This window comes from Varanus komodoensis, unplaced genomic scaffold (assembly GCF_004798865.1).
Source record: "Varanus komodoensis strain SLA01 unplaced genomic scaffold, ASM479886v1 scaffold16, whole genome shotgun sequence".
Lineage (NCBI taxonomy): Eukaryota > Metazoa > Chordata > Lepidosauria > Squamata > Varanidae > Varanus > Varanus komodoensis.
Window position 1 is genome coordinate 3,132,309 of NW_025335468.1, and position 24,172 is coordinate 3,156,480.

At 39.8% G+C, this 24,172-nt stretch overlaps 1 protein-coding gene across 5 annotated transcripts in view; it reads left to right on the forward strand.

Annotated features, from left to right (window-relative positions):
* The window catches only part of CPT1A (carnitine palmitoyltransferase 1A), a 63,181-nt gene that overhangs the window by 25,665 nt on the left and 13,344 nt on the right, over positions 1–24,172 (forward strand). For 4 of the 5 annotated variants that reach the window (XM_044425519.1, XM_044425523.1, XM_044425520.1 and 1 more), the window contains exons 5-14: positions 185–286; positions 3,222–3,359; positions 4,552–4,629; positions 6,803–6,910; positions 10,265–10,352; positions 13,831–14,026; positions 15,938–16,126; positions 17,998–18,103; positions 20,546–20,662; positions 22,541–22,705. In XM_044425519.1, the coding sequence (XP_044281454.1) occupies positions 185–286; positions 3,222–3,359; positions 4,552–4,629; positions 6,803–6,910; positions 10,265–10,352; positions 13,831–14,026; positions 15,938–16,126; positions 17,998–18,103; positions 20,546–20,662; positions 22,541–22,705 (1,287 nt within the window). Of the gene's footprint in view, positions 1–184; positions 287–3,221; positions 3,360–4,551; positions 4,630–6,802; positions 6,911–10,264; positions 10,353–10,796; positions 10,882–13,830; positions 14,027–15,937; positions 16,127–17,997; positions 18,104–20,545; positions 20,663–22,540; positions 22,706–24,172 lie in introns of all 5 variants that reach the window. The other variant, XM_044425522.1, reaches the window with a different exon arrangement.

Genomic DNA, 24,172 nt, shown 5'->3' on the forward strand with positions numbered 1-24,172 from the left:
TCGTAGGGGGATAGCTGCTCAGGCTTTAAAAGCAACAACTTCTCAACAACAACTCCATGCCTGAACCTGCCCTTTGATTTCCATTTTGCATAAAGGAAGTCTAAATGCTTAAGTATACATCTGTGACTTTAAACTGCTATTCTACATTCTGCAGCCCTTTATTGTCTTCTTTTTTCATTTTCAGGCACTGGTGAAACTTTTCTCAGGTCACAAACCTATGCTGTACAGTTTTCAGACATCTTTGCCACGTCTTCCTGTTCCAGCTGTTAAAGATACTGTAAATAGGGTGTGTTTATATTTCTTTTTAATTCCCTCCTCCCTCAAACCTGAATCTAGTTAGAATACTAGCCTTGATTTGCATTGTGCAAAAATAGACAAATGCAAATTTTACTATTAGTATCTGAAAAACTCAGTTCCATATTAATATATTTGTATTCATTTACAAGGAAACCAGGAATACTTAAAATGGCATGCCTTTATTGTATCTTGCAGTTATGAATATTCCAAGGGTGGGATATTCAAAATCTTTAAATTCCCATATTTTAATGTTCTGACTGCATTGTGTAATCTCCAAATGACTTAGAGACTTAAGATTAGTTTCTTCACTGGGCTTTTGCTCTGAAATTTTAATTATGCAGTGCATGAATATATGGTAGATGTGTTGAGACATTTAAGGAAGAGGATTATTATTTATGGATTATTATTTAAGTTGTTTTTATAGAAAATAAAAGGAAAGCAGCAGATAGCATATTATTTCAAAGGTTTGTGAAACCTTCCTGTAATACAAATGCAACTTTGAGTATGTAAAAAAAACACACACAGTGAAACAGGCCCAGCTTGAAAAGTATGACTCATTGATGCACCTTTGTCTTCGCAAATTTGGCCTTATCTTTTGTTTAACTTGCTATTCTAAAATAATGTTTAGATGATACATTATAGTCTACATTGTAGTTGTTTATTTTTACTTATAATCCAAAGTATTGGGCATCTCAGAAGGAGAGAAGTGTCTTATTTTACCATCTGTGTTAAAATTACCCATGAACATGAGAAAAATACTGTTTTAGAAAAAGAAGATATGACTTATGATGAGATCCATTATTATTTCTTATGCTCTAATAATGCATTATTAGTTAAGGAAAAAGATTTGGTTTGGACCATAGTTTAATAAGCTAGGAATGGGCTAAATGTTTCTCCTCCCTTCTTTGACAAGCCAATCCTAGCTGACAAACTAGTCATTCCCAGCCTACCACCCACCACATGCTTTGGAGTTTCAAGTTACGTCAGCCCAGGTTCTTCTTTATTTATTTAAAATATTTCTTGGCTCTGTTTTGGGATTGAAGCCTTCCCAAGGCAGCATACGCAATACAAACACATACAATTAGTATGATAATATGAATACTAGAATACAATTAAAGCAGTAATGCATTAAAAGCAGCATGAAGAGCTATTATATTGAGAGAGGGCCAGAGCCAGATAGTATTTTTGAGGCATTCTTAACAGCATTGCAATATTGGAGCACTACTGATGGCAATTTATTCCAGTGGCATGGGGCCACTGTAGAAAAGGTCTTCTTACATGTAGCCATCCATCTAACTGTTCTCACAGGTGGACAAGTGATCTTAAAATCTTTTGGTGATCCTATAATCTGACTAGGCTGTTAGGAGTGAAAATAACTAATTAGAACCCAAACTGCTTAGGACTTCAAAGGCCAAAAACAATATTTTAAAATGGACTCGAAAACACACTCTAACAAGCTGATACAGTACAGGTATTACATGATGAAATCACCTCACCCCCACCAACACCTGGAGAGCTGCATTCTTCACCAGCTGAAGTTTATGAACTGTTTTCAAAAGCAACCCCACCTGCAATATCAAAGATAAGGCCCATTGTCTTCAACTGTACCAATCTAAATTAATAACACGGCACTTCTGAATGCTGCAGCCACCTGGGGTGCCCCAGTTTTCTTGAGTCCAGGAGGACTCCCAGTCTATGTTAATTATTCAGGATCTTACTATAATCCAAGGCTTAAGCCATGGTTTAAGAATTTAGGTAGTGAGCTAACATTGAATTGTAGTTACCTGTTTTGGATGCAGTGGGGAAAAGCAGGTTAAGTTCAACTGGGAAGGTGAGCTGAGGGGGCAGACAAAAGCATAGGCCCCACATTGATTTTCAGCGTTATCATAAATGACCAAGCTGGGAATGTATGTCTGGATCAGGGCAGAGAGTTGAGCTCCTGTATGGTTACTGTTACAAGGATGGTCAATGCCAAACATTGGAGACAAATAGAAATGTGAATGACTAAAGAAACACTAGGCAACATGAGCAACTGTTGTATGCTATTTCCCCTTCTCTCCCCTTGTGTTTCCACTCCATGTTACTGTCCAATGTCTTATCCATCACCTCTTGTATTCATTCATGTATTCATCTCTTCACTCAAATACATTCTCTTCGCTGCTTCTGTCATCCTTCCTCTGCTCTGCAAGCTTCCTCTGGTCTAGCCACCATCTTGTGTTTCTTTGTTCACCTCCTTCCTTTCCCAAGCATGTTTGTTTAAAACATATGTTTTTTGCATGTCCACAAACCTCAGGGCTCTGCCAAGTGTACTGATAACTCCCAGGTGGTTAAGGATGGTGCTGCTTTTGCTACATAAAGATGGGTGCTCTTGCTTGAATATCAGGAGCAGAGGGAATGATTTCTGCCAATAAAAAAGTCAAACTGTTTGTTGCATCACATCTTTGGGGGTTCCTTTAGTCTCTGCTTTCCAGCATCAGGGGATTTTTTTCCTTGACTGTCCTGTCCTTCAGGTTCTCTCTGACATTGCAGGCTGTCTTGTCTTGCTTCCTAGCGCTCTGCTTTCCTCTGAAAGAATTATATAGGTCACCCTTGAGATCTCTGTTTTGGTGACTCTGTATTCTACCACAATCTTTTTCTTGTCCTTAACTATCAGGTGTTCAAATACTCATCTTCCCCATGCCTTTCACTGTCCAGCTCTCCATAGTGCAGTGATGGCTTGCAGCAACAATATGAATATAATAACAAATCATTTTGCTAGGGCCTTTCTTACTCGTCTTAACATTGGTAGTTGTTCCCGCTTTATTGTAATGTACCATCAGAGTATTCCTTTCACCCACTTCTTGAATGTATGGAAGTGGAAAAGAGGTGACTTTGGTAGAGCATACCACACTGAAAACTGTATCTTTTCTTCTTATGAATCCAAGTATTTGGAGTCAGTTCGACCACTTATGAATGATGAAGAGTTTACAAGAATGGAAGCTCTTGGCAAAGATTTTTCCGTTAACTTGGGACCAAAGTTACAGTGGTATTTGAAAGTGAAATCTTGGTGGGCTACAAACTATGTAAGTAGATGAATTATATTATTACCATTACCATTGCCATTTTCATTTCTATACTGCCCCACAGCCAAAGCTCTCTGGGTGGTTTACACAATCCAAATGCTTCTGTGAAACCATATACAGGAAGTACCCAACATACAAATGAGTTTTGTTCTGAAAGCACACTTGTAAGTCCAATTTGTTTGCAAGTCCAACAAAGTTAGCCTAGGTATCCAACTAACACAATTGGCTATATAGTACTGTACTGTAATAGGTTTATAACTCCACTGGAGTACTTCCATTGATGTCACGGGAGGACTTCCAGAAGTTATACTTCCAGATACATGGCAGTGTGGAAATGCTCCCATGTTATTCGTATGTTGCATTCTTCCTCATTTGGTGTTACTGTTAGGCTGGTGAGACCTGTGTTGCGCTTTGCTGGACTCCCCTCTCTCAGTTATTACAGTAAACTACACAAAAGCATGTTCACATCTTTGAAAGTTCTCAACTTGAAATTTCATATGTAGGGGACTTCCTGTACCATAATTTTTTCCAATTGCTTCTGTACTTAAAGAAAAGTTACTCTCCAAAAGCACAACACTTACCATTTTATAGTGCACTCATTCTAGGAATTCTTCTTGTGTTGACTGTAGGAACTGGTGGTAGCTAAGACTTGGGTTGTCCATGGAAGGAGTGAATGTTTAACTATTCCTACCATAGTCAGCAAATGTTTGAGCAGCAACTGTGACTGCCTTCTTGTGCAAGTTCTTTTCCTGCTGAGATGAAGGTTGGATGTTGTTTGGCAGACCTTGCAGGATCAAACCAGCAAATCCTTCCCACTACCACATTTTCTTGCAACTGAGCAGGAAAGGTTGGTGGGGAGCTTCTTTGATCACTGCTTGTCCAGCGTTCTGACAACCAACAGACATAAGCCAACTCAACACTTTCTCTGCCTGTCTTACAATATAGAGGAACAGGAGGCTTTCTTGGGATCTGTTGCATGGAGACGTTTGTCTCTGCCGAGCCAGGAGGAATGGGAAGGAGCTTGATTACCATAATTTTGGACTTGCCTGGCAAGGCTAGTGAGAAATTGCAATTGATTCTACTTTGCTTTAATTTTCAAAGTGGTGTTTATCTCTATTTCCAGGTGTGCATTTCTACTGATGTCCTGGTAAATTTCACAGATAGATTATTTTGATCTTGTTTGTTCTTGTAGGTTAGTGATTGGTGGGAAGAATACATTTACCTTCGAGGACGTGGTCCTATTATGGTAAACAGTAATTATTTTGCAATGGTGAGTAAATGCTGCAATTTTCTTAGTATTTTCATAGTTCTCAAAGAGCCTCTTTTAAGGCAAGATGCAAAAATGCACCCAACCATCCAACAACCTTAAAAAACCAGCAGGGGCAGAGGAAGAGAGAAAAGCAAAAGAATCTGCCCAACATGGACCCTAAGGTAGAGCTGCCTGCTGAAGTATGCCATTGGTCGCTGGTGTGACAAAAGTTTGTCGTCTTCTGTGTGTGCAGGAAGAAGTCATCCTGTGGTATAAGCACTTGTGGGTTTGTCAGAGCAATAGTGCATGTTGCTGAAAGAGCTCATTTAGTGAAGATGACCAGTTGTAAATCCTGGCCAATGTGTGTTTTTCATCCTGCTATAAACTTTCATAACTAATACGCTTTTTCGTGAAAAAATTGTGTTTCTAGAATCACCTATTTTCTTAATGATTTATGGCACAATCCAACATGTGTTGAGGCAGAAAAGGTTCTGCAAACATCCTACAGGTAGCATTATGCCGTTAACTACTCCTTTCTGGAACTATGTTGGCTACATGCTGGTTTCTTTTACATTGCCATGCTTGGTGTTCCATGGGGAGGACATTCAGACCAAGCAGTGAAGTAACTGAAATTACATCATACTGACTTAAATTGTGCTGTAGTTAATGACTCACTAAACAGAAGTTTTGAGGCTCAAGCTGTATGTCATGTGGAAGATCAGTAAACTGGATCCTCTTAAAAAGAGAAAGAGCGACGAGTGCTTTGAAGATCAGGGAAGTTGTACTGGTTTTGTCCTGGTTTTGTTTCCTTAGTCATAATCTGGCTTTTCTTCCCAAAATTGCTATAAGCTCTGTGGGTGAAAGCATAGGAAATGCCAAATCAAATTAAACTTTGTTTCCCTAGTCTTTGGAATACCTCTTTACAGGGCCGTCTTAACAGCATTATGGGCCCCGGGCAAAGCAGTGTACTGGGGCCCCTACGACAACTACAGCTACTGTTAATTTTGGAAGTTTTCCAATTTTCCAAGGGTTAACATACAAGGGTTAACAGATGAGTATGGGGCCCACGGGCAAGTGCCCATCAGTTAAGATGGTCCTGCCTGTTTAGGGTGCTAATTGGCATGTGAGAACATGGGAAATCCTGGTCACAGGTCTCATGTTTTGCATCTCATTAATGATAAACATTTGATTGTTACATAGTCTCCCCTTCATTCCTTTTAAACACAAATAATGTGTCTCCCTGCAACCCCACCCCCATGGGAATACTTTGCACATGCAGAGACCCATCAGAAGTTTTCTGGAAATACTTTGTGTCTTTTTGTCCCACAATGTAAAATGTCTATCCATACCTGGGGAGTTTCCCAAGGATTCAGAAACATCCAAATTGTTTATAGGTGGCCCAGTTTCACTATCTCTGTATTTCGTATGGAGTCACAATGTTTGGTGTTGGAGAGAATAAATTAATTTTATTAATGAAGAGAGTGGTTGATTTCTGAAGAGAAATCCATACTGAATTGCAGTCCTTTAGTCAACTACACATGTTCAGTCCAACAAAGTTGGTAGGATTCAGCACATGCAAGAAGGCATGTGATAGTAGCTTCTGGACATAATCTAGCAAAGGGGAACCATGCATGCAGCAGGTGCTGCTGTATTGTGCAGTATATTAAATGGAACCAGGCACATGGAAAACTTTCCTTTCAGCTACAGATGAATGTATCAGTCTGTCTCATCCCTAACAAGACTTTATTTCTATTTCTGTGTGGGTTTGCAATTTTAAAAATCAGTGAATAAATTAATATACGTTTTTTTATAACATAGGCATTTATTAATGTGTGGAACCACTGACTAAAATGTGTTTCTGCATATTTTGGAAATGCACATGTTTTTCTTTGTGCATTTTAAAATGTATCTATGTTGTTGAAAAACGTTGTTTTGGAGAAGGCACTGCAAACATGGGAATGTAATTGTTTTTCAGTTCCACCTTGTGTATGGGTCCAGCAGGTGTGAATTTGATGAATTTGTTAAAACCTAACCAACTCCTCTGAAGAAGAACAACCCCTCAATGAAGATAATTTCTCACATATTCCTCTTTTTAACAGCCTGAAATAGGATCCTATGTATTCATGGCTGTCTTGATTATGAAGACAACATGATTCCTCTAACTTCCATGCCTGTCTCTTCTCTTTATTCTTAGGACTTCTTGTATTTTACTCCCACCACCGTGCAGGCAGCTAGAGCTGGGAATGCTATCCATTCTATCTTATTGTATAGAAGAAAACTGGACAGACAACAAATCAAGCCAGTATGTCATTTTTCCTGAAATAGTTGCATATTAGGTTCTTGTATGTAAGAAGTTGTGTTCTGTATAACAAGACCTGCTACCTGTTGAAAACTAACAGTGAGTAGGCTGCCTGCTTTCAAGTTGTAAATGTGTAAATAACAAGCATGATTGTAGGTGTTAATTGTAAGTAACCAAACTGCTGGAAATGAAAACTGTCTTAAAAGGCAAACACCTAGGGCCTACTTCAGCATACCGCTGCTGTTCTCTGTGTCAGATTCGATATGGCTGCTAATCCTGTCCAAGTGATACTGATACAATTCATGTGCGTATTAAGCACTTTGAATATTTAAGGGATAATCATGGGACATTTGATAGGGAATCCTCTGTGTTTGTTCAATGCTGCTATTTTCTGCAAGCCGTATGGGGCCTTTATGCAACCTATGTGTGAATCCTTGCCCCACAGCACAGCATCCTGAGCATGGGAAGCACAGAGTACACTGATACTTGAAGCCTCTGGCCTGCCTCATTGGATTGCTTTTGTGGATAGATATCTTACTGAATTCATGGCCCTGCACTAAAGCAAACATGTAGGGTATATCTGCAGACTTGATATTCCTTAATGTTTTATTACAATTTTCTCACAGATCAGCAAGATTTATTTGAGATTTGGAAGGATTCATGCTAGTTCTTACACTGACTGCTAAATTTGCTTGCAAATATTTTAAAGGTAGCCATGGCTATTTGGGAACTCTGAAATAAGGCAGAGCTCTTTGATTATTAGGCAAATTTCTTTGTGCTTCTAGAGGTATAATTGTACATGAGAACTATGCTGTACTTACTGCTTTGGGTAGGTATCCTAAATTCCTCACAAATGAGTGTGGGGAAAAATGGAATTTGGACTACTATGTTCATTGCTGTGAAATAAACAGCAATAACACATCATCCTTAATTCAGTGCAAATAGATAAGAGAAGATGGGCTTAATAACTACAGGCAGTACCCAGGTTATGGTCAAATTTAGCATGAGTAAGCCAAATGTTTGTCTTAGTATGTATTTTACTTTTATATGCATAGAAAGCACTTATGAAACACTTCCATATAAAGTTGGCCTTGCACATTTGCAGGAGTTAGGGGCACAGTACCCCCACAGAAGTGGAAGGACTGTATCTCTAGCCTCCTCCCAAACCTTCGCTCTTCATACTGCTGAGCATATCTGCACTGGATGCTTCTCCCTTCTTTCTCTTAGACCTTGCTCTGAGCCAGCAGGATTCTGCTGCTTCATTTCTTACATTCTTATGTTCTTATTTCCCTCCCTCTTTTCACCCATCAGTGCCTTCTCTTGACACCAAGAAAGTGCTGGAGTGGTTTCCCTCTCCAAATGGATGGGGCAAGAAGGCAGGCTCTGGGGACCTCCCTCTCTACCCTTTTGTTTCCTCTCTTGTCTCTGTGGTTATGATGATCTGCAGTCAGCCACAGAAACTAGTTCATGTTCATTACTACAAACTGTCTTTAACTGGGATTTTTAAATTAATAGGCTGTATGGTAGTTTGTAAGTGTGGATGTTCGTAACTTGGACATTTGTAACCCAGGGACTGCCTGTACTATTGTTAACTGCACTGTAGGAATAAATGTACAATTCAGTTTCCATTTCTTGCCTGATTTAAGTGCAGTTTTCATGAAATATTTTTCATGCAGCGTCAGATTTTAACCAGTCTTTTCATATGAATGGTCAGTTTCCTACAAACACTAATAACTGCTTGACAACTTGGTTAAGTTGCTATATGAATCTGATTCCTCTTCCTGTCTAATGAAATAAGGCCCAGTTAATGTCTCCCTTTAAACCTACAGGATGCATAGTTAAGGAAGATCTGAATTTGATTGGCTTTTACTTCTTTGATAGCCTTTTTTTCTCTAGTTATATTCTACTCACTCAAAAGGAATACTACTGCCACATATCACAAATAACTTGAGTATAAAATGAAAACCAAGCAGCTGTTTTTAACCTGTGTGCGAACTGTTTCATGCAAGGAAGACCTGCATCCATATATGCATTCCTCCTCTGGAATGGTATAATGGATACACAAAAATTGATCCAAACTGGGCCTTACATGAATGGAAGGATTTCACTCATGGAGGGAACTGGGTTTCTTACTGGGGGAAAATGGAGAACTGGCCTTTTTCTTTCATTACCTTGTTCCTAAACCCATCTGTCTTCTAAAAATGACTGCAGAATGCCCTCCAACACACACAGTGTTCCAAGACAGTGTGGGAGGTAGCACTGGGTCTACAGAGGAAGGGGTTATTTGAGAAAATAGTTGTCCCATCTCCCTTCTCCAGCACCAACCATACTCTGCCAAGCACTAATTGATATCCAACCCATAATGTTTCTCTTTGCCCCTGTAACATCTTTTGCATCTTTTGACCCTTACAGTTGCCTGTTGATGGATCAAATGCTGATGACTCAGAATTTTAACCCATATTACTAAAATTTACTTCAGCATTCTACCTGATGAAGTTATTTTATGAGCTTCCCTTTCAGCAGTATTTTTACCATTTTCTCAGACTGTCTTTTAAACGTGATGACATTGTTTCTCAAATAGCTTAGTAGTTTGGTCTGCCAAACTGCTGAACAGGAAATTCCTCTTACTTGAGTGTGTGAGATGGTATTTACACAAACACTGTCTTACATGGTACCTTTTGTGAAGTTACATGAATTAAAACATTTAGTTAAAAATCTAAATTAGTTGTGTAGAAATGTTATAATTTCAAATTAATATCCATGAATGGTATGCAAGTCTGTTCCTTTTTTCTTTCTTTTCAGTTTCAGGACATGATTTCTGTATTTCTTTCTGGGCAGTATGTTAAGGAGCTCTTTTCTGGGACTAGAAAAATGAAGCTCTGTAATACATTCTCTGTTAAAAGTCATTTGAAAATGATAGTTTGTAAAGAATCAGAAGCCTAGCTGGTGGACCCATTTCAGTTGATTTCAGCATAGGGCACTATATATAGTAGGGAAGGGGAAAATCAAAATGTGTTTAACAGCTCCAATACTGCAGGAAGAACTGCTGTAGATTTTATTATTGGTAGATCAGAAAGAGGGAAAAAGGGGGGGGGACTATCATCCTGAAAGCTACTTCACACAAGACAGAATCTTCTGCAGAGAAGTTACATTGCAAATGTAAACATTAATGTCAGGTGCTGAACCACCAGATTCATTCAGCTTTTTCTCATGGCAGAGACTTCAATGTAGGAAATTTCCCTAGTGTGAAATGGCTCTAGGAATCGTCAGACAATCTTGCTAACCCTCACATGTGTTTTTCTCTTCATGTGCTAATATATCTGTAAAACACAATTGTAATGCTCATTTGTGGCATAGATTCTTCTGATGGGATCCACTGTTCCACTCTGCTCAGCTCAGTGGGAGAGGCTGTTTAATACCTCCCGTATTCCAGGAGAGGAAACAGGTAAGAAGAACCAGCTGAAGACAAGGAACTTCAAAGAATCCAGGGACTATGAACTTCGAGAACTACTTCTTGAAAACAACACATTTATATTCACAGTGTGTGTAGGAAAATGGAGTGCATTGTATATGTTAAAAATACCGTAGCCATGCAGAAAACCCCAAGCATATTTAAAATATCTTGCTGCTTAGAAATCAAACACTTGAACATGAATTTCGACACATTTTGCCGAATCCTTTCCTTAAAAAACAAAACACTGATCCTGAGAAGTTGTTTGTTACCTGATATGGATTTTTCTTGTGATCACTGCTATAATTTTTTTTTCAATTCATCCTGGTCCTCTTGGTTTCCACTTTGATCTTCATGGAGGTTCTCGCATTCCATACTACCTTATTGTTTTTAAATCTTTGTGCACGGGGTTTTTTGACTTTCCTTTTTTCCTTTCAGCTTATGATTTACAATACCATCCCAATGTGCTCTTCTCAGTATGAACGTTTGTTCAACACTAGTCGTATTCCGGGCATAGAGACAGGTACAGTTTTAGTCCTGTCAATATATTTGGCCCCCATTTGCATTCTAATCTACATATGTAACAGATTACTTCAGCCTGTAATATTTGCATAGTTGGTGAAGCTGTGTAATTTTTCTAGCAGAGAAACCACTATAGTTTTACTATATTATAGTATAATTTCTGTTTTTTAAAAGCTATGAACCATTTCAGTATTGTGGCAATTTACTAAGTGGATTTATGTAAAATATAAAGAATGGTGAGAGTTGAGTCTAGGTATTTGTTCTCAGAAACTGTGTGTGTATATTCCTTGGTAAGTGTTAAAACCAAATGTGTGATCAATTATCACAGTTCTGTACTATTTTGGAATGCTGCCAAAACTGCATTCAAAGTAGTATATAAAAGAAATGAGAATATTTTTAAATGTATAAAGTAATGAAATTCACAAATAAAGAATTTATCCAAAAAGATCAGGTCAATCAAGAATAAGAAACCTTCAAGCATGAATAAAAACCTTCCTAAATAGTCAGGATTTGATCAGCTAACAAAACAATGAGAAGTATAGGTGCTTCCACAGTTAAAGGCTTTTGGATAAATGCTACACTTTCTGAAAGCTGGTAAATAATTCAAGTCTAGCCCCTGCAGACCTAAGAGAGCAAAAATCAGAATACCAGAGTTGGAAGGGATCCGAGAGCCATCAGGTCCAAGCCCCTGCTCAGTGCAGAACTCCAAGTTAAACCATCCCTCTCAGATAGCTGTCCAGTGGCATCTTGAATGCCTCCAGTGTGGGAGAGCTCACAGCCTCCCAGCATAATTGGTTCCATTGTCATACTGCTCTAACAGGCGGGAAATTTTTCCTTTCAAGTATGTGTAGAATGCTAGCATACCTCCCCTCAATTTTCTCAAGGCTAACCAGGCACAGTTCCGTCAATCTCCTCATAGAAGAAATATATTTTAGGGTGCACTCACTGGTGGGTTGAGAGATCATTGTGTGAAGTCATCACAAATAGCCCATTTGCCTAAACGGTTTGTCTAATGAACAGATCTTTATTGATAAAAGTATCAATCCAGTAATAAGGAATTGGAAAATAATACTTTATGTAGAGAGGCTGTTTCTGCTCCCTTGTGTTGCTTGTTTACTATTAAGGTAAACTAATAAACTTGGAAGAATAAAATCTTGATGCACTTGTCTCACAACCGTTTAAATACTCTGCTTATACACCAAACTAATCCTTTTGCCTTGCATGTGGCCAGGTTTTGTACCTGAGCTGTAGTGCAGTGAGAAGATGACCCAAGTGTCCCTGTTGTTTTGCTGTAGGACATAGCTTAACCCCCAGCAGAGATCTTTCAATATATCTGAACCTCTCACTGTGAAATAGGAGAAACTAATGCAAGAGTAGGTTTTACCTCATTATTTTCCTCACATTAAGAAGAAATTTGAACTGGCTTTCAGAAATGGAAAATAAATTTTATTGTATGTTCTCATATCAGATAATTTTATATCAGTGTGGTATAGTGGTTTGAATGTTGAAGCGGAACTTGGGAAATTCAGATTCCAAGTCCTCCTTGGCATTGAAGCTCACTGGGTGACTAGTCACTGACTCCTAGCCTCACTTGCCTCACAGGGTTGTTGTGAGGATAAAATGGAGGGGAAGAGGTCTTAGGTTCCCTGAAGAGGAAAAAGGGTAGGATATAATTCTTCTAATAAATGAGATTTAGTAAGCAAATGCATCTTGGAACTTCATGCATTTAGAAACAGACTCAAGTGGTTCATAATATTTCCTTGAACTGGACCTTGCAAAAATAATGTACTATTTCATAATATAATATTCATTGGAGTAAGTCGTCATTTTGCCCAGCTTTCCCCCTAACTTTAACCAGAGAATCATTAAAAAATTATTGCTTGAAAATCACTACTAATGTCCTCAATAATGCTCCCTTGATCATGTGTCAGGTTTTACTCTGCATGTTACTCTATTGGTAATGAAGAATAGTGATCAAGCTTTGATGCCTAAATTGCAAATTATTGGCTTTATTTCAGAATCATTGCACTTCTGAAAGCAGTGTTTTTTTCTGTATGATAGTTAACTGACAGGTTAGCAATCTGCATTTTGGTGAAAGGTTTGCTATTCATAAGGTTTGTTTCCATAGCATGAACATGATTACACTTAGATTTCTTGACTGTAATATTAAGAATATTACAGGACATTAATATTAGACATAAGTTATTAAGTTACAAGGATATGAGTTGCTTTACCTCTAGTGTTGTTTGAACATAAATCATGCCCAATGTTAAAGCTTATTATCTCAGAGAAAATGTGAAAACAAACTTTCTTTTTCAGGTCACATGTTTTTGTGTAGGGCACTTTTTTTCAGAAGGGGTCACTTCCAAATAAATTACTCCTGTTATAAAAGAGTGACACAATCCCATGAGAAGAATTTACAACTTCTCAGCCAGTACATGCTTTTTGTGACAATTAAAGAATGAAAGTGTGAGGAATTTAAATACAAGCATATTCATGAACTTTTGAACAGCTCACATGAAAATTTTCACAGCTTCTATTGAGCTCAGTCTCTGGCACTTAATTGGATGGCAGCATTGCAGCTCATCTCATGCAACTGCTGAGGCTCCAACAGTTATGTTTAATTAGATTGCATATGGCATGTAAAATGCATTTGTTTGTGTGCACAGGAGATTGTAAACTCAGGAGTACCACTAAGTTATTAAAGGGGCAACTGCATATAGCACACCATTTTTAAAATAGTGACCTACTTTTGCCTGAAGAATACTACTTGTATGTGTACAAATGAATAGGATATAGTTATAAGTCTTTGTAAACCAGTTAACTTTAGACAAATGGGTATGGCATGATTGAAATAATGGAAGCAGTTTGGAGCTGAGCACTCCATATATTTACATTTTTACATTGCAGAAACTGTTGCTCATTTCCAAACTTTGGGTTGCAATTCTAGACACTATCCAGCATATAAAAGACAGCAAACACGTTGTTGTGTTCCATAAGGGATGCTATTACAAAGTATGGCTGTACTATGATGGCAGACCACTGAAACCCCGGGAAATCGAACAGCAGATGCAGTGGATTTTGGATGACAAATCAGAGCCTCAGCCAGGCGAAGAGAAGTTAGCTGCCCTGACTGCAGGAGACAGGTATGAACATTTTAAAACTACTGCAAAACATTTGGGCAGAATTTCATTTTCAAAAATCTGTTTAGAATTGTGTCCTCAAGCTACTATTTTGCTTAAAGTTTTCAATATAGTCTGTTACATATCTTCAGGTACGTTGGTACTTTTATTCCTTGATTGTATGATGAACTGGGCTGACATCTGTATGCAGGTTCTTCTGGTTAGCTCCATATAGCATTGTGACTCAAACTGATAATGCAAGACATCAGCACTGAGGTTGTTGTGATATTGGAAACAGCTCTTACATGTGTACACCATGCAAAGTGGATCGGCTACAAATATGGCTCTGAACTGAAAGATACCTTCTGTTCACAGAGGGAACCAAGAGCCAATAGGGGTTTCACACTGACAAAAGAAGATGGGCAAGCAATTCTTGCTGATTCTGCTTTTCCTTAGTGCCCCCTCCTATGCAGCTTTTCTAGGTTGAAGACTGCATTTCCTAGGGATAAGCTCTCAAGCTAGTATGCTGGGGAGCAGGAACAGACAAAACTGTCCCACAAGGTTTCACATCCACACACACATCCATCCCTTCGGGTGTGCATGGAACATGCACCCGTATGTGCATTTATACTCTATTCATACACAGGCCCTATTGTTTTTATTGGTGCAAGGACACATCCACCATTAAGATCCCAACTGCTCAAAACAGGCAAGGAATATGTGACCTAAGTTTTAGCTTTTGTCACTCTGCTCTCACAACAATCAAAACAAAAAGAGTAGTTACAACCACACACCCTGAAACATCCAGGAAGAACAGGTTCCTGCTTCTCATTCTTTTGGTGATTCAGCTTCTGATTCCCTCGAACCAAATCCCACCTCTAAAGGGAAGCATTATAAAAATAAAACGCTCTAACATGAGTATCTTTCAGATTCCCCCATTTTGTTAGTTGTAGAGCAGTTAGAAGGTGATTAGCCTGATATGCATCCAGTGGAAGAACCTTCTAGTTCAGTACACAGGAAACCTCCATACCACACATGGTGGCAGGCAGAACAATCTCATTATGTTTTCTGAAGGGAGTAGCTGATACTTAAGAAATAGGTGAGGTGGTTCTGTCTCTTCAGGTAGCTGTACATTTTCTTCCTTGTTTTCCTGGCTCCGTAATCACGTAGAAAAGAACTATCTGGGAAGGGCCACAGAAGCTAGGACCTAAGCAAAAAGACTGGTCACCTGTTTCCTGCATGTGCTGGACAGTGGGGGGTGTTAACTCGGAATGGAACTTCAAAGTAAATATCCAACTTTTCAATTCATTCATTAATCCACCACTATTCTACCTATCCATTTTGTGGGTCTCTGTCCCCCTCTCTGATACTTATATCTGCATGCCATCTGTCCATCAGAGCATACAACTGGGTTCTCCTCCTCTGCTGCATTCCTTTCTCTGCCCCCAGTAGTCAAAGGAACACGGGCTTTTCTTTCAAAACAGGCACAAAAAAGGCCTGCACAGAGGCCTCTGACTGTGACTGTTTATTCTGTGTGTGCGCACCTGTGTTGGGACATTGATTTCAGCAAGGAAGGTCAGAGCAAATGGTTTCCACCCTGGGAAGAAAATCATAGAGGAACTGGGGAGGCAGCTAAGATACTGTTGAACCACAAGAGAAACTCCCAAGGGCTACATGGTTGTCACATGGGTTGCCCAAATATGCTTCAGTCAATGTTTGTATAAACTTGGCTTTTGCATACTTCATTTTAAGAGTTTCTTAACTCTCAAAGCTGCATTTTTCATATGCAGTATTTCTGGAATTGTCGAAAATTGCACTTCATTAAAAATCGTCTTAGATCTGATTTTAAAATAGATCCTTTTTAAGGGGGTGACTGTAAACCTGATTGCATTCAACTGACTTTCAATAATGCCTCTGTTTACATTCTTGTGGCAGAGTTCCTTGGGCTAAAGCTCGCCAGACTTATTTTGCACGTGGAAAGAACAAGCAGTCTTTGGATGCTATTGAGAAGGCAGCTTTCTTTGTGACTTTGGATGACACTGCTCAGGGTTACAGGGAAGAAGATCCAGTGGCATCAATGGACGCTTATGCAAAGTCACTTCTGCATGGCAAATGCTATGACAGGTACATTGCAGAAACTGAAGGTCTTTTTTGCACAAGTAACTTCTCTTTGCACAAGTAACTTCTCACTATTCATGTTTATGGACAGTGTGACTTATTTTAAAGGATGTGGTCACAAATGTTGCCAAAGGATAATCAAACACTTAATGTATAGTTTTTCTTAGTATTTTATTTGTTTATTATTAAACTTATATCCAACTATATTGGCCCAAAGGACCTCTAAGTGGATTACAGCGGGAAAAAACACATTATAGCAATAAAACAATAAATTAAAACACAGAATAATAAAAGACTATAAAACAAATATATATAACTAAAAATTATAAGATTAAAACAATTATTAAAATGCCTAAAAATAAAGTTGTTTTTGCCTGGCTTCAAAAAGATTGTAAAGAGTGCACCAGGTGAGCTGCTTTTGGGAGGCTATTCCACAGGTGGGGCTGAGAAGGCCTCTCTTCTATTACCCATCTTCCTTATCTCCTTGGAGGATGGCTCTTTGAGAAGTGTCTTCAAACCCAGTCTTAGGGGATAGGTAGGTACATATGGGAAGAGGCTGCCCTTCAGGTATCCTGGTGCCAAGCCATTTAGGGCTTTATATGTTAAAACAAGCACCTTAAATTGGGCCTAGAGCTCAACTGGCACCAATGAAGATGTAATGAAGGAGTTACATGGGTGTGCGGTCCTGCTTATGCCAGCACTTGCCACCCTGTTCTGTACCAGTCCAGTCATGCCCACATAGAGCACATTACAATAGTTCAGTCAAGAGGTTACCAGAACATGTGTGATTGTGGCTAGGCTCTGCCTCTCCCGGTAGGGCCTCATTTAGTAAATTATTCGTAGCTGAAAGAAGGCGCTTCTGGCCACTGAATGCGCCTGAGACTAAAGTGATGGTGTTGGGTCCAGGAGTACCCCCAAGCTACAGTCTCTGACCTTCAGGGGGAGCACGACCCCCTCCAGGACAGGTTGAAGACTCATACTAGTAGTGTGATTTTTTTTTTTTTTTTTTGGGCTACTTCGGAATGTTACGTTATGTAATACTTGTTGGACTGGCACATTTTGTGCTTCAGTGAAATGCTCTTGGATATATTTAGGAGTAAGTTTCTAGATGCTTAACTGTCACAGCTTCTCAGTGTTTACTGGGGAGGATTCTGAGACTTCAGGAGCTGGGGAGAAAGAATTCCTACTTAATTCTGTAGTGTAGAAAATCGTAAGTGTAACATTTGATTTTTTCCCCATGTGACTAACTTCATTCACATTGGGTTTTTTGTGGCAGACCTCCATTTCACAGGGCCGTGAATACCTTTAATATTGCACACATTGAGTTTCACAAGGTTGATTTCATAAGAGTTTCAACCTTGCATGCTTTACTCACTTCACTTTGGATTTGCTGCCATAAATATATAGCTGCTTCTCCTGGCCCCTTGTTCTTTACTTTATTATCCTCAAGCTTTTAAGCTTACAGGTATGTGTGGAAGAATGTGGCTGTTTTTAAATGCTAAGCAAATGGAACCTGCAATAAACGGGTTCCATTTGCTGAGGGTGGGGGCTATTCAGGATTCCAGCCTCTCCCATTCCCAGCTGTAAGTTCATTTAGCACTGCATGCCTACTGGACATGAGGAGTCCTTACTGGACTGCTTTTGAGGGGGTGGCAGGTTTCCACCCAAGGAATTCTCCCTTGTAAAGGTTTTGTTTTTGGTGGGTGTGGGTGCTTCTGCAAACCTTGGGGACATTCCAGGTCTGTTTATACCTCCTGTTTTTGTGCCACTGGTGCTTATTTGGCTGTGTAATGAGATTGACACCAGAGAATTGAGATCATTATTACTATATCTGACAAGAAACCTTTTAAATCTTTGGAAATGTTTGTCTTTTATAGGTGGTTTGACAAATCATTCACTCTTGTAGTGTTCAGGAATGGTAAATTGGGCCTGAACAGTGAACACTCTTGGGCAGATGCTCCCATTGTTGGACATCTTTGGGAGGTGAGTGCGAATATGTCAAGCTTTCCAACTGGGCTGTTTTAGGAGAGTTGGATAGGTGAATTTGATTGTTGCCTTGCTTTATTATTATTTTCTCCAAAACTAATAAAATAATCACTGCTCGCTCTCTCTATTTCTCTGTTTTTTGAAATAAGGATGTTTTTTGAAATAGGCAAAATTGCAGCACAAGTAGGGAATAGTCATCAAGGTACTGCTGCTAGTAGGTAAAATTTTGAAAGTATCAATGGTAATTCCTGCTTCTTTACCTTTGGAATTCCTGCTTCTTTACCTTTGGTATTACACATTGCAAGTTCTGTAAGTGAATAAGGTTAGCAATCAATGTAGTAAAGTGTTTATTCTTACATTGTCCAGAATATATAAACGAATATATATATAAACAAACTTATACCTCCACTTTTTACTGAAAGATTACCAATTTGATTTACAGTAGCTTATATAGTTCAGTAAAGATCTGTTGTGATGGGAAAGCTAAGAGATTCTGGGAAATGCAATGTAGTGGAGGGATTAAGCCTGACACTTTGAGTTAAAATTTAAAAACTTGTCACACATACATTAACTCATGTTGAATATTTTTTGATACGGGTTTCAGCAAGTAATGCTCCCTTGACAGGTAGGAGGCTGATAAATGTGTACTGCCTTCTACTGCATGCATGAAAACAATTTTTAAACTAAATCAAGAGATGCAAAGTAGGTGGTAGATTTGCAACAATCATGTGGTTTGTGTGTAATCATGATGTATATAGTCTTGCTCGGGTTTAGTCATGCCAAAAGGTGAAAGGACCTGCTTAAGGCAGATGTGACAAGCAAGGTGGTATCCAAGAACTGGAGTATTTCTGTGATTACCACTCTACCAGTACCATTGTAATTTGTGACACTTCTAGACAAGTGTTTTGTGTAGTGGATCCTGTTCAGGCTATTGCCGTTTGTCCTTAAATACACAAAATCTACATAAAGGAATAAGTCATTTGGTGTATAATCCAAATTTAACCTGTGGCCCAGCCCAAACTATATGCCCAACCCTCTGTGTGATCCCACAACCACATATTCAGTCGTACACTTCTGTGTGCCACAGGACACTCTCAAGCACAGCACCAACTCAGAAGATTAGCATTGTTAAGCTCAAAATACAAATAAATTTGTTGAAGTACCCAGTTTTAACAAGAGCTTGCCAATACATTTTTCCTCCCTGTATTTGATTCTTAATTAAAATTATGTTTATTTTTCTTTGGGGTCTCTGTGCATCATACAAATGGACTTTGCACCTGCACAGAGCCTGTCATCTGGAAGCTTCTACAGCTAAGAGTTCCATTGGGCAGGAGCTCTTCCATTTCCTGTTTCAGGATAGTGTGGGGAAAGGTTCCCACCCATTCCCTTTGACCACCATTGTGCCTACACTCGGAAGTACACCTCTCCTTCACCTGATTATCTAGCATTCCTTCTTTCTTGTTTTTCCCTCCTAAAACTGTCTCATCTCCGCTTGTCTTCCTTCTTTGTGAACCCTTTTTTCATGCTTTACCTAAAAATAATCTTTAAATCTTCCCACCCACTTTCTTTCCATTGCTTCACATGTCCTTTCTTGTGTTGCTTGTGCCTTTGTTCTTTCCCACCTTCTTCATCTACCACGATGATATTCTTGCAGACTTTTTGGAATTGTGCCAGCTGTGGTAGAAGTTTCCTCCCTCTGATGGGCTTCTCTGTCTGGGTGAGAAGCAGACCTGGAGACACTGGGCCAACCAACTGAAGGCTGAGCTTTGGAAGAAAGCCTTTCAGGTCACTGATTCCTCCCAAGTGCCCAGGACAAGACTGTCCCTCCACCTCAACTGCAAGGCTACTCCTGATCAACCCACATTCACCTCAGTGGGGTTCTTCACCCAGTGACCATGCAGCCAGGAAGGCTGCCAAATTCCCTGAAAAGATGGCCACCACTGCCACTCCAAAGAAAAGAGGAGGTGCTGTGAGAATCCCTGTTGACCTGCAGTCCTGGGGATCCAAGAGACATTACCTTCTGACTGAACATGATCCCCAGTACTGAGGGAAGACACAGCTCACACATCAGATGGAGAGGCAACCCTCTCAGGTTACCAGCCCACCCAACATCCCAGATTTTGGTGTCAAGGCGATTGACATACTTCCGAGAGCCAACTTTGCGATGCCTTGTGACTGGCTCCATGTCAAGACCATCCCCTTATACTCCACTGAGGTTGACACCACCACCATCAGACAGTGGCTCAATGCCAGGGTGATCCATCACAGCCTTGCTAGCATTGAGACCACAATTAGTGGTCAGGGGACACTGAGACAGATTCCGCTCTCTACTCATTGACTGGGATCAAGACTCCAAGCCTCCTGCCTTTCTCTGTTGTACAACTCTGGATTTACACTGGATGTAACAGTATAATCAACCTTTTCCTCACTTTTTTCCAGAATGTCATGCATTCTGACTGTCTTGAACTGGGTTATACAGAAGATGGGCATTGCAAAGGAGAAGCCACTTTAGGAATTCTTATGCCTACCAGGCTGCAGTGGGAAATCCCTGAAGAAGTAAGTACATAGCCACCTCCAAATAAGTGTTATGAGTTACTGTATATCCAGTTTATATTCCTCTACAAATTGAAGGCTTTTTGATCCAGTAGAAATGTCATCTAAAGAACAGGGAGCTGATCTTCATTGTCTCCTAGCCCTTTGTGCCACCTCTTGTGCTATTTTTAAGGGTCCCAAACTCTCCAGAACAAATGGGTGGGGGCACAGTGGAAGGGAAATCCCTAGTTTCCCAATTCCCCGAGAAAAGACTCCACTGGATCAGCTTTCTGTCAGACAAGGAACTCCATTTGTATACAGTCTAGCAACTTTTATCCTAGACATCTGTTCATTTTTCAGTGAAGAGACTTACTGTCTAACTAGTGCTTAAACAGGCATGTCCAGAGCAGTAGACTTTCATGACACTTTCAGAAAAGCACACTATGATATGGCACTTAGAAACATAGAAACAGAAAAAAAGCAGCCTCCTGAACCATCTAGTCTGACCCCCAGCTCCAGCTGGCTCTACTCATGTAATCCCCGACATGTGGTTTTCCAAACTTGACAAACATGATCAGTGATCTGTGAGTGTACAGTACTTCACTGCCACATTTTGTTGTGCAAAAGGTTTTACATCATTCTACACAGCTCTTCTTAGTTATCAGAACATAGGTTTCTCATTAACCCTCCATGTTATTGTCTCCATTATTGGAATGTGCAAGAGAATAACGCATATGTGCATGAGAGGTATTCAGAAACTAGAACTAAGACGAGACAAATTGGAACGAGTTGTCACAAGGGCTGGTCTGGATTCCTCCATATCAGTTGTTAGTTCATAATCAGGACACCTGGAAGCTGTGTAACATAAAGTATAGTCAACTGGGATACATGGATATTCTGTTTGACTGTATTTGCCCAGAATTTGGGTGTTCTGACTCCAACCAATGGGAAGCAGATTTGAAGAAAAGCATTACCCAGGAGCTCTACAACTCCCAGATGTAATTTCTCCTCTGCTTTGACAAAGAATTAAGCCAAATCCACATTGTCCTGGGTATGTTTGCTTATCATGCTAACCCACTCTGGCAATAAGCCACATTGGATTGGTTGCTGTGTAAACAACGCACAGTGTATCCCACAGATGATCAGGCTCACCATAGGTTGTTATGCCCCTCCTTCCTCCTCAGATTTCCTGTGGAGACTCTGTAACCTGCTACCCATCCTGCAGTTGTGATTTAGCCTTGCCCTGTTTTTTCCTTCTTTAGCCGCCAGCCCCCACACTTTATTCTTCTGAGATTGTGAAGTCTACCTTGACAGCTGACTTTCACACTTTCTATTTTGACAGCTCCTTCAGAGTGCCAAAGCAATTTGTGCATGTAACAAGCCCAAATACTTCCACTTTATATTGAGAAAAACATTTCTAGCTGCAGCTGCAGAGGTGTAAATTCTGCAGGTGCAGAAATAGTTTGCCATGCTTGGGCAGTTTAGGAGGGCTACCTGCTGTCAGAGGGCACGTTGACCGAAAGACACTCCAAATGGGCTTTTTGTGTTCTTTGCTTTCTATTGACAGTTGTCAAAAAGCAAGTTGTCAAAGAAAAGCAAAAACAATGTTGAGATCTAAACTCAGCAATGTTTAATAAAATGTGACAGGAATGAGGGCCAAGAAACTAGAAGCAGTTGCTTTGCGATGCAGAATATCCAGAAGTTGTATTCAGAGCAAACCAGCATATATAAATTTTCATAAAAGACTCATGCTAGTGTTTTTGCTACTTTCACAACAAAGTTCCATTTATGTAAGGTAATTATGTAATTCTTTAAAAAATCTAAATTTCAAATGCAGGATAGCCTTGCTGAACCAATATACTTAATTGTCCTCCACTTAGTTTTATGTTGCTACTCTTTTAGTGCCAAGAAGTGATTGAGGGATCCTTGGCTGTTGCAGAGCCTCTAGCAAATGATGTGGATTTTCATTCATTTCCTTTCAATACATTTGGGAAAGGATTAATGAAGAAAACAAAAACAAGTCCAGATGCATTTGTGCAACTTGCCCTGCAGCTTGCTCACTACCGGGTAAGTACTATCAATATTTTATTGTTTTAGATACAATGTTTTAAACATTATAGAAAATTCAAATCTGAATAAAAATAAGCTTCCAAGAGAGCTTCGGTGTAACCTGTGCTGCTATTTTATTGTGATTTAAGTATCCCAGAAAAATTATCTAGTGTGGAAATGACATCAAGTAAAGAGCTCTGTTGTCCCATAGATCAGTTTTGTGACTTACGAATACATACTTCGAGCAAATGTATTAGTGACCTGTACTTGGTTGAGGGAAACATAAGCACAGATTCTACAAAGGTATAATCATAACTGTAGATTCTACATTTCTTTCTTAAAGTTTCATAGAAGCCCTCAAGGGATTCAACAAAAGTATATATATGGGTGATCTAACCTAAATTTTGCTGTTTTTTTTTGAAATGCTTTTGACAAAGTTCCTCCTGGAAGGTTTGTTGGAACACTTAATGGTCATATGATAAGCATGGGCAATTTTTGATAAATTAAAGTTTGGAAGTAGACAGAATTAAGTACACTTTTCACAAAGAAGGGATGTAAATAATAAGAGTCTCTATTGGAGCTCATCTATTTGCCTCTAACATTCTGAAGTGGTACATGGTAAGGTAAGTAGGTTTGATTATGACACCACTAACTATTGAGGATATAAAACTGTCAAGGATATTTTCAGACTGGGTGACTGACCAAGGGTGCTGTCTTACAGGTTGCATCCTCAGTGCTCTTAAGCTCACATACTTGGAGGCTTATATGCATCTTTGCCTTTCCGTGTCTTTCACTCTGTGTTTTCTCTGGATGGTGGAAACAGCCATCTATTTGGGACAATTTGGAGAGGGAGGAAAGGGAGCTGCAAAAGCCACAGACAGGATCCTGGCCTCTACATAGCCTCCTTTCCCTTCTGTACCTTCTTTGCCTCTTCTACAAAGTTGAGTTTTCAAGCTTAGAGGGGCAGCCTGCTGGCTCTTTCTGTGCAGGCTGTAAGTAGGGGAGGGGATCAGAACATAAGGTCTGTGGGCATCAAGATCACAAAAGGAATGGCAAATGAGATTAAATATGAGACAGCATGGATAAAGGCTTATTGGACAAATGTGATCTTGAGTGGCTCTCATACCATATTGCAGCATCTTGGGGTAGTTCACTGAAAAGAATACCTTACTGTGCTGCACCATGACAAGGGTAAGTATAGTGTTGAGAGCTATTGCAGAGAGACTAGACCAGATATGTCCAAAGTCCGGCCCGGGGGCCAATTGCGGCCCGTTTTCAAATTTCAAGTGGTTCGCAGCCTTTTCTCCCCACTGGCTCAGCTTGTCACTCATCCCCGCCGGCCGGCATTTTTCCCTTCACCGCACAGCGGTTCCCGCAGCTGTCCCCTGCTGCCTCCTGCTCCTTCAAGGCTGGTGGTCATATTTCACCAGAAGATGGCAGTTGACCTGAGTCAGCACTCTCGCCGCGTGACCCTTGTGACACAAG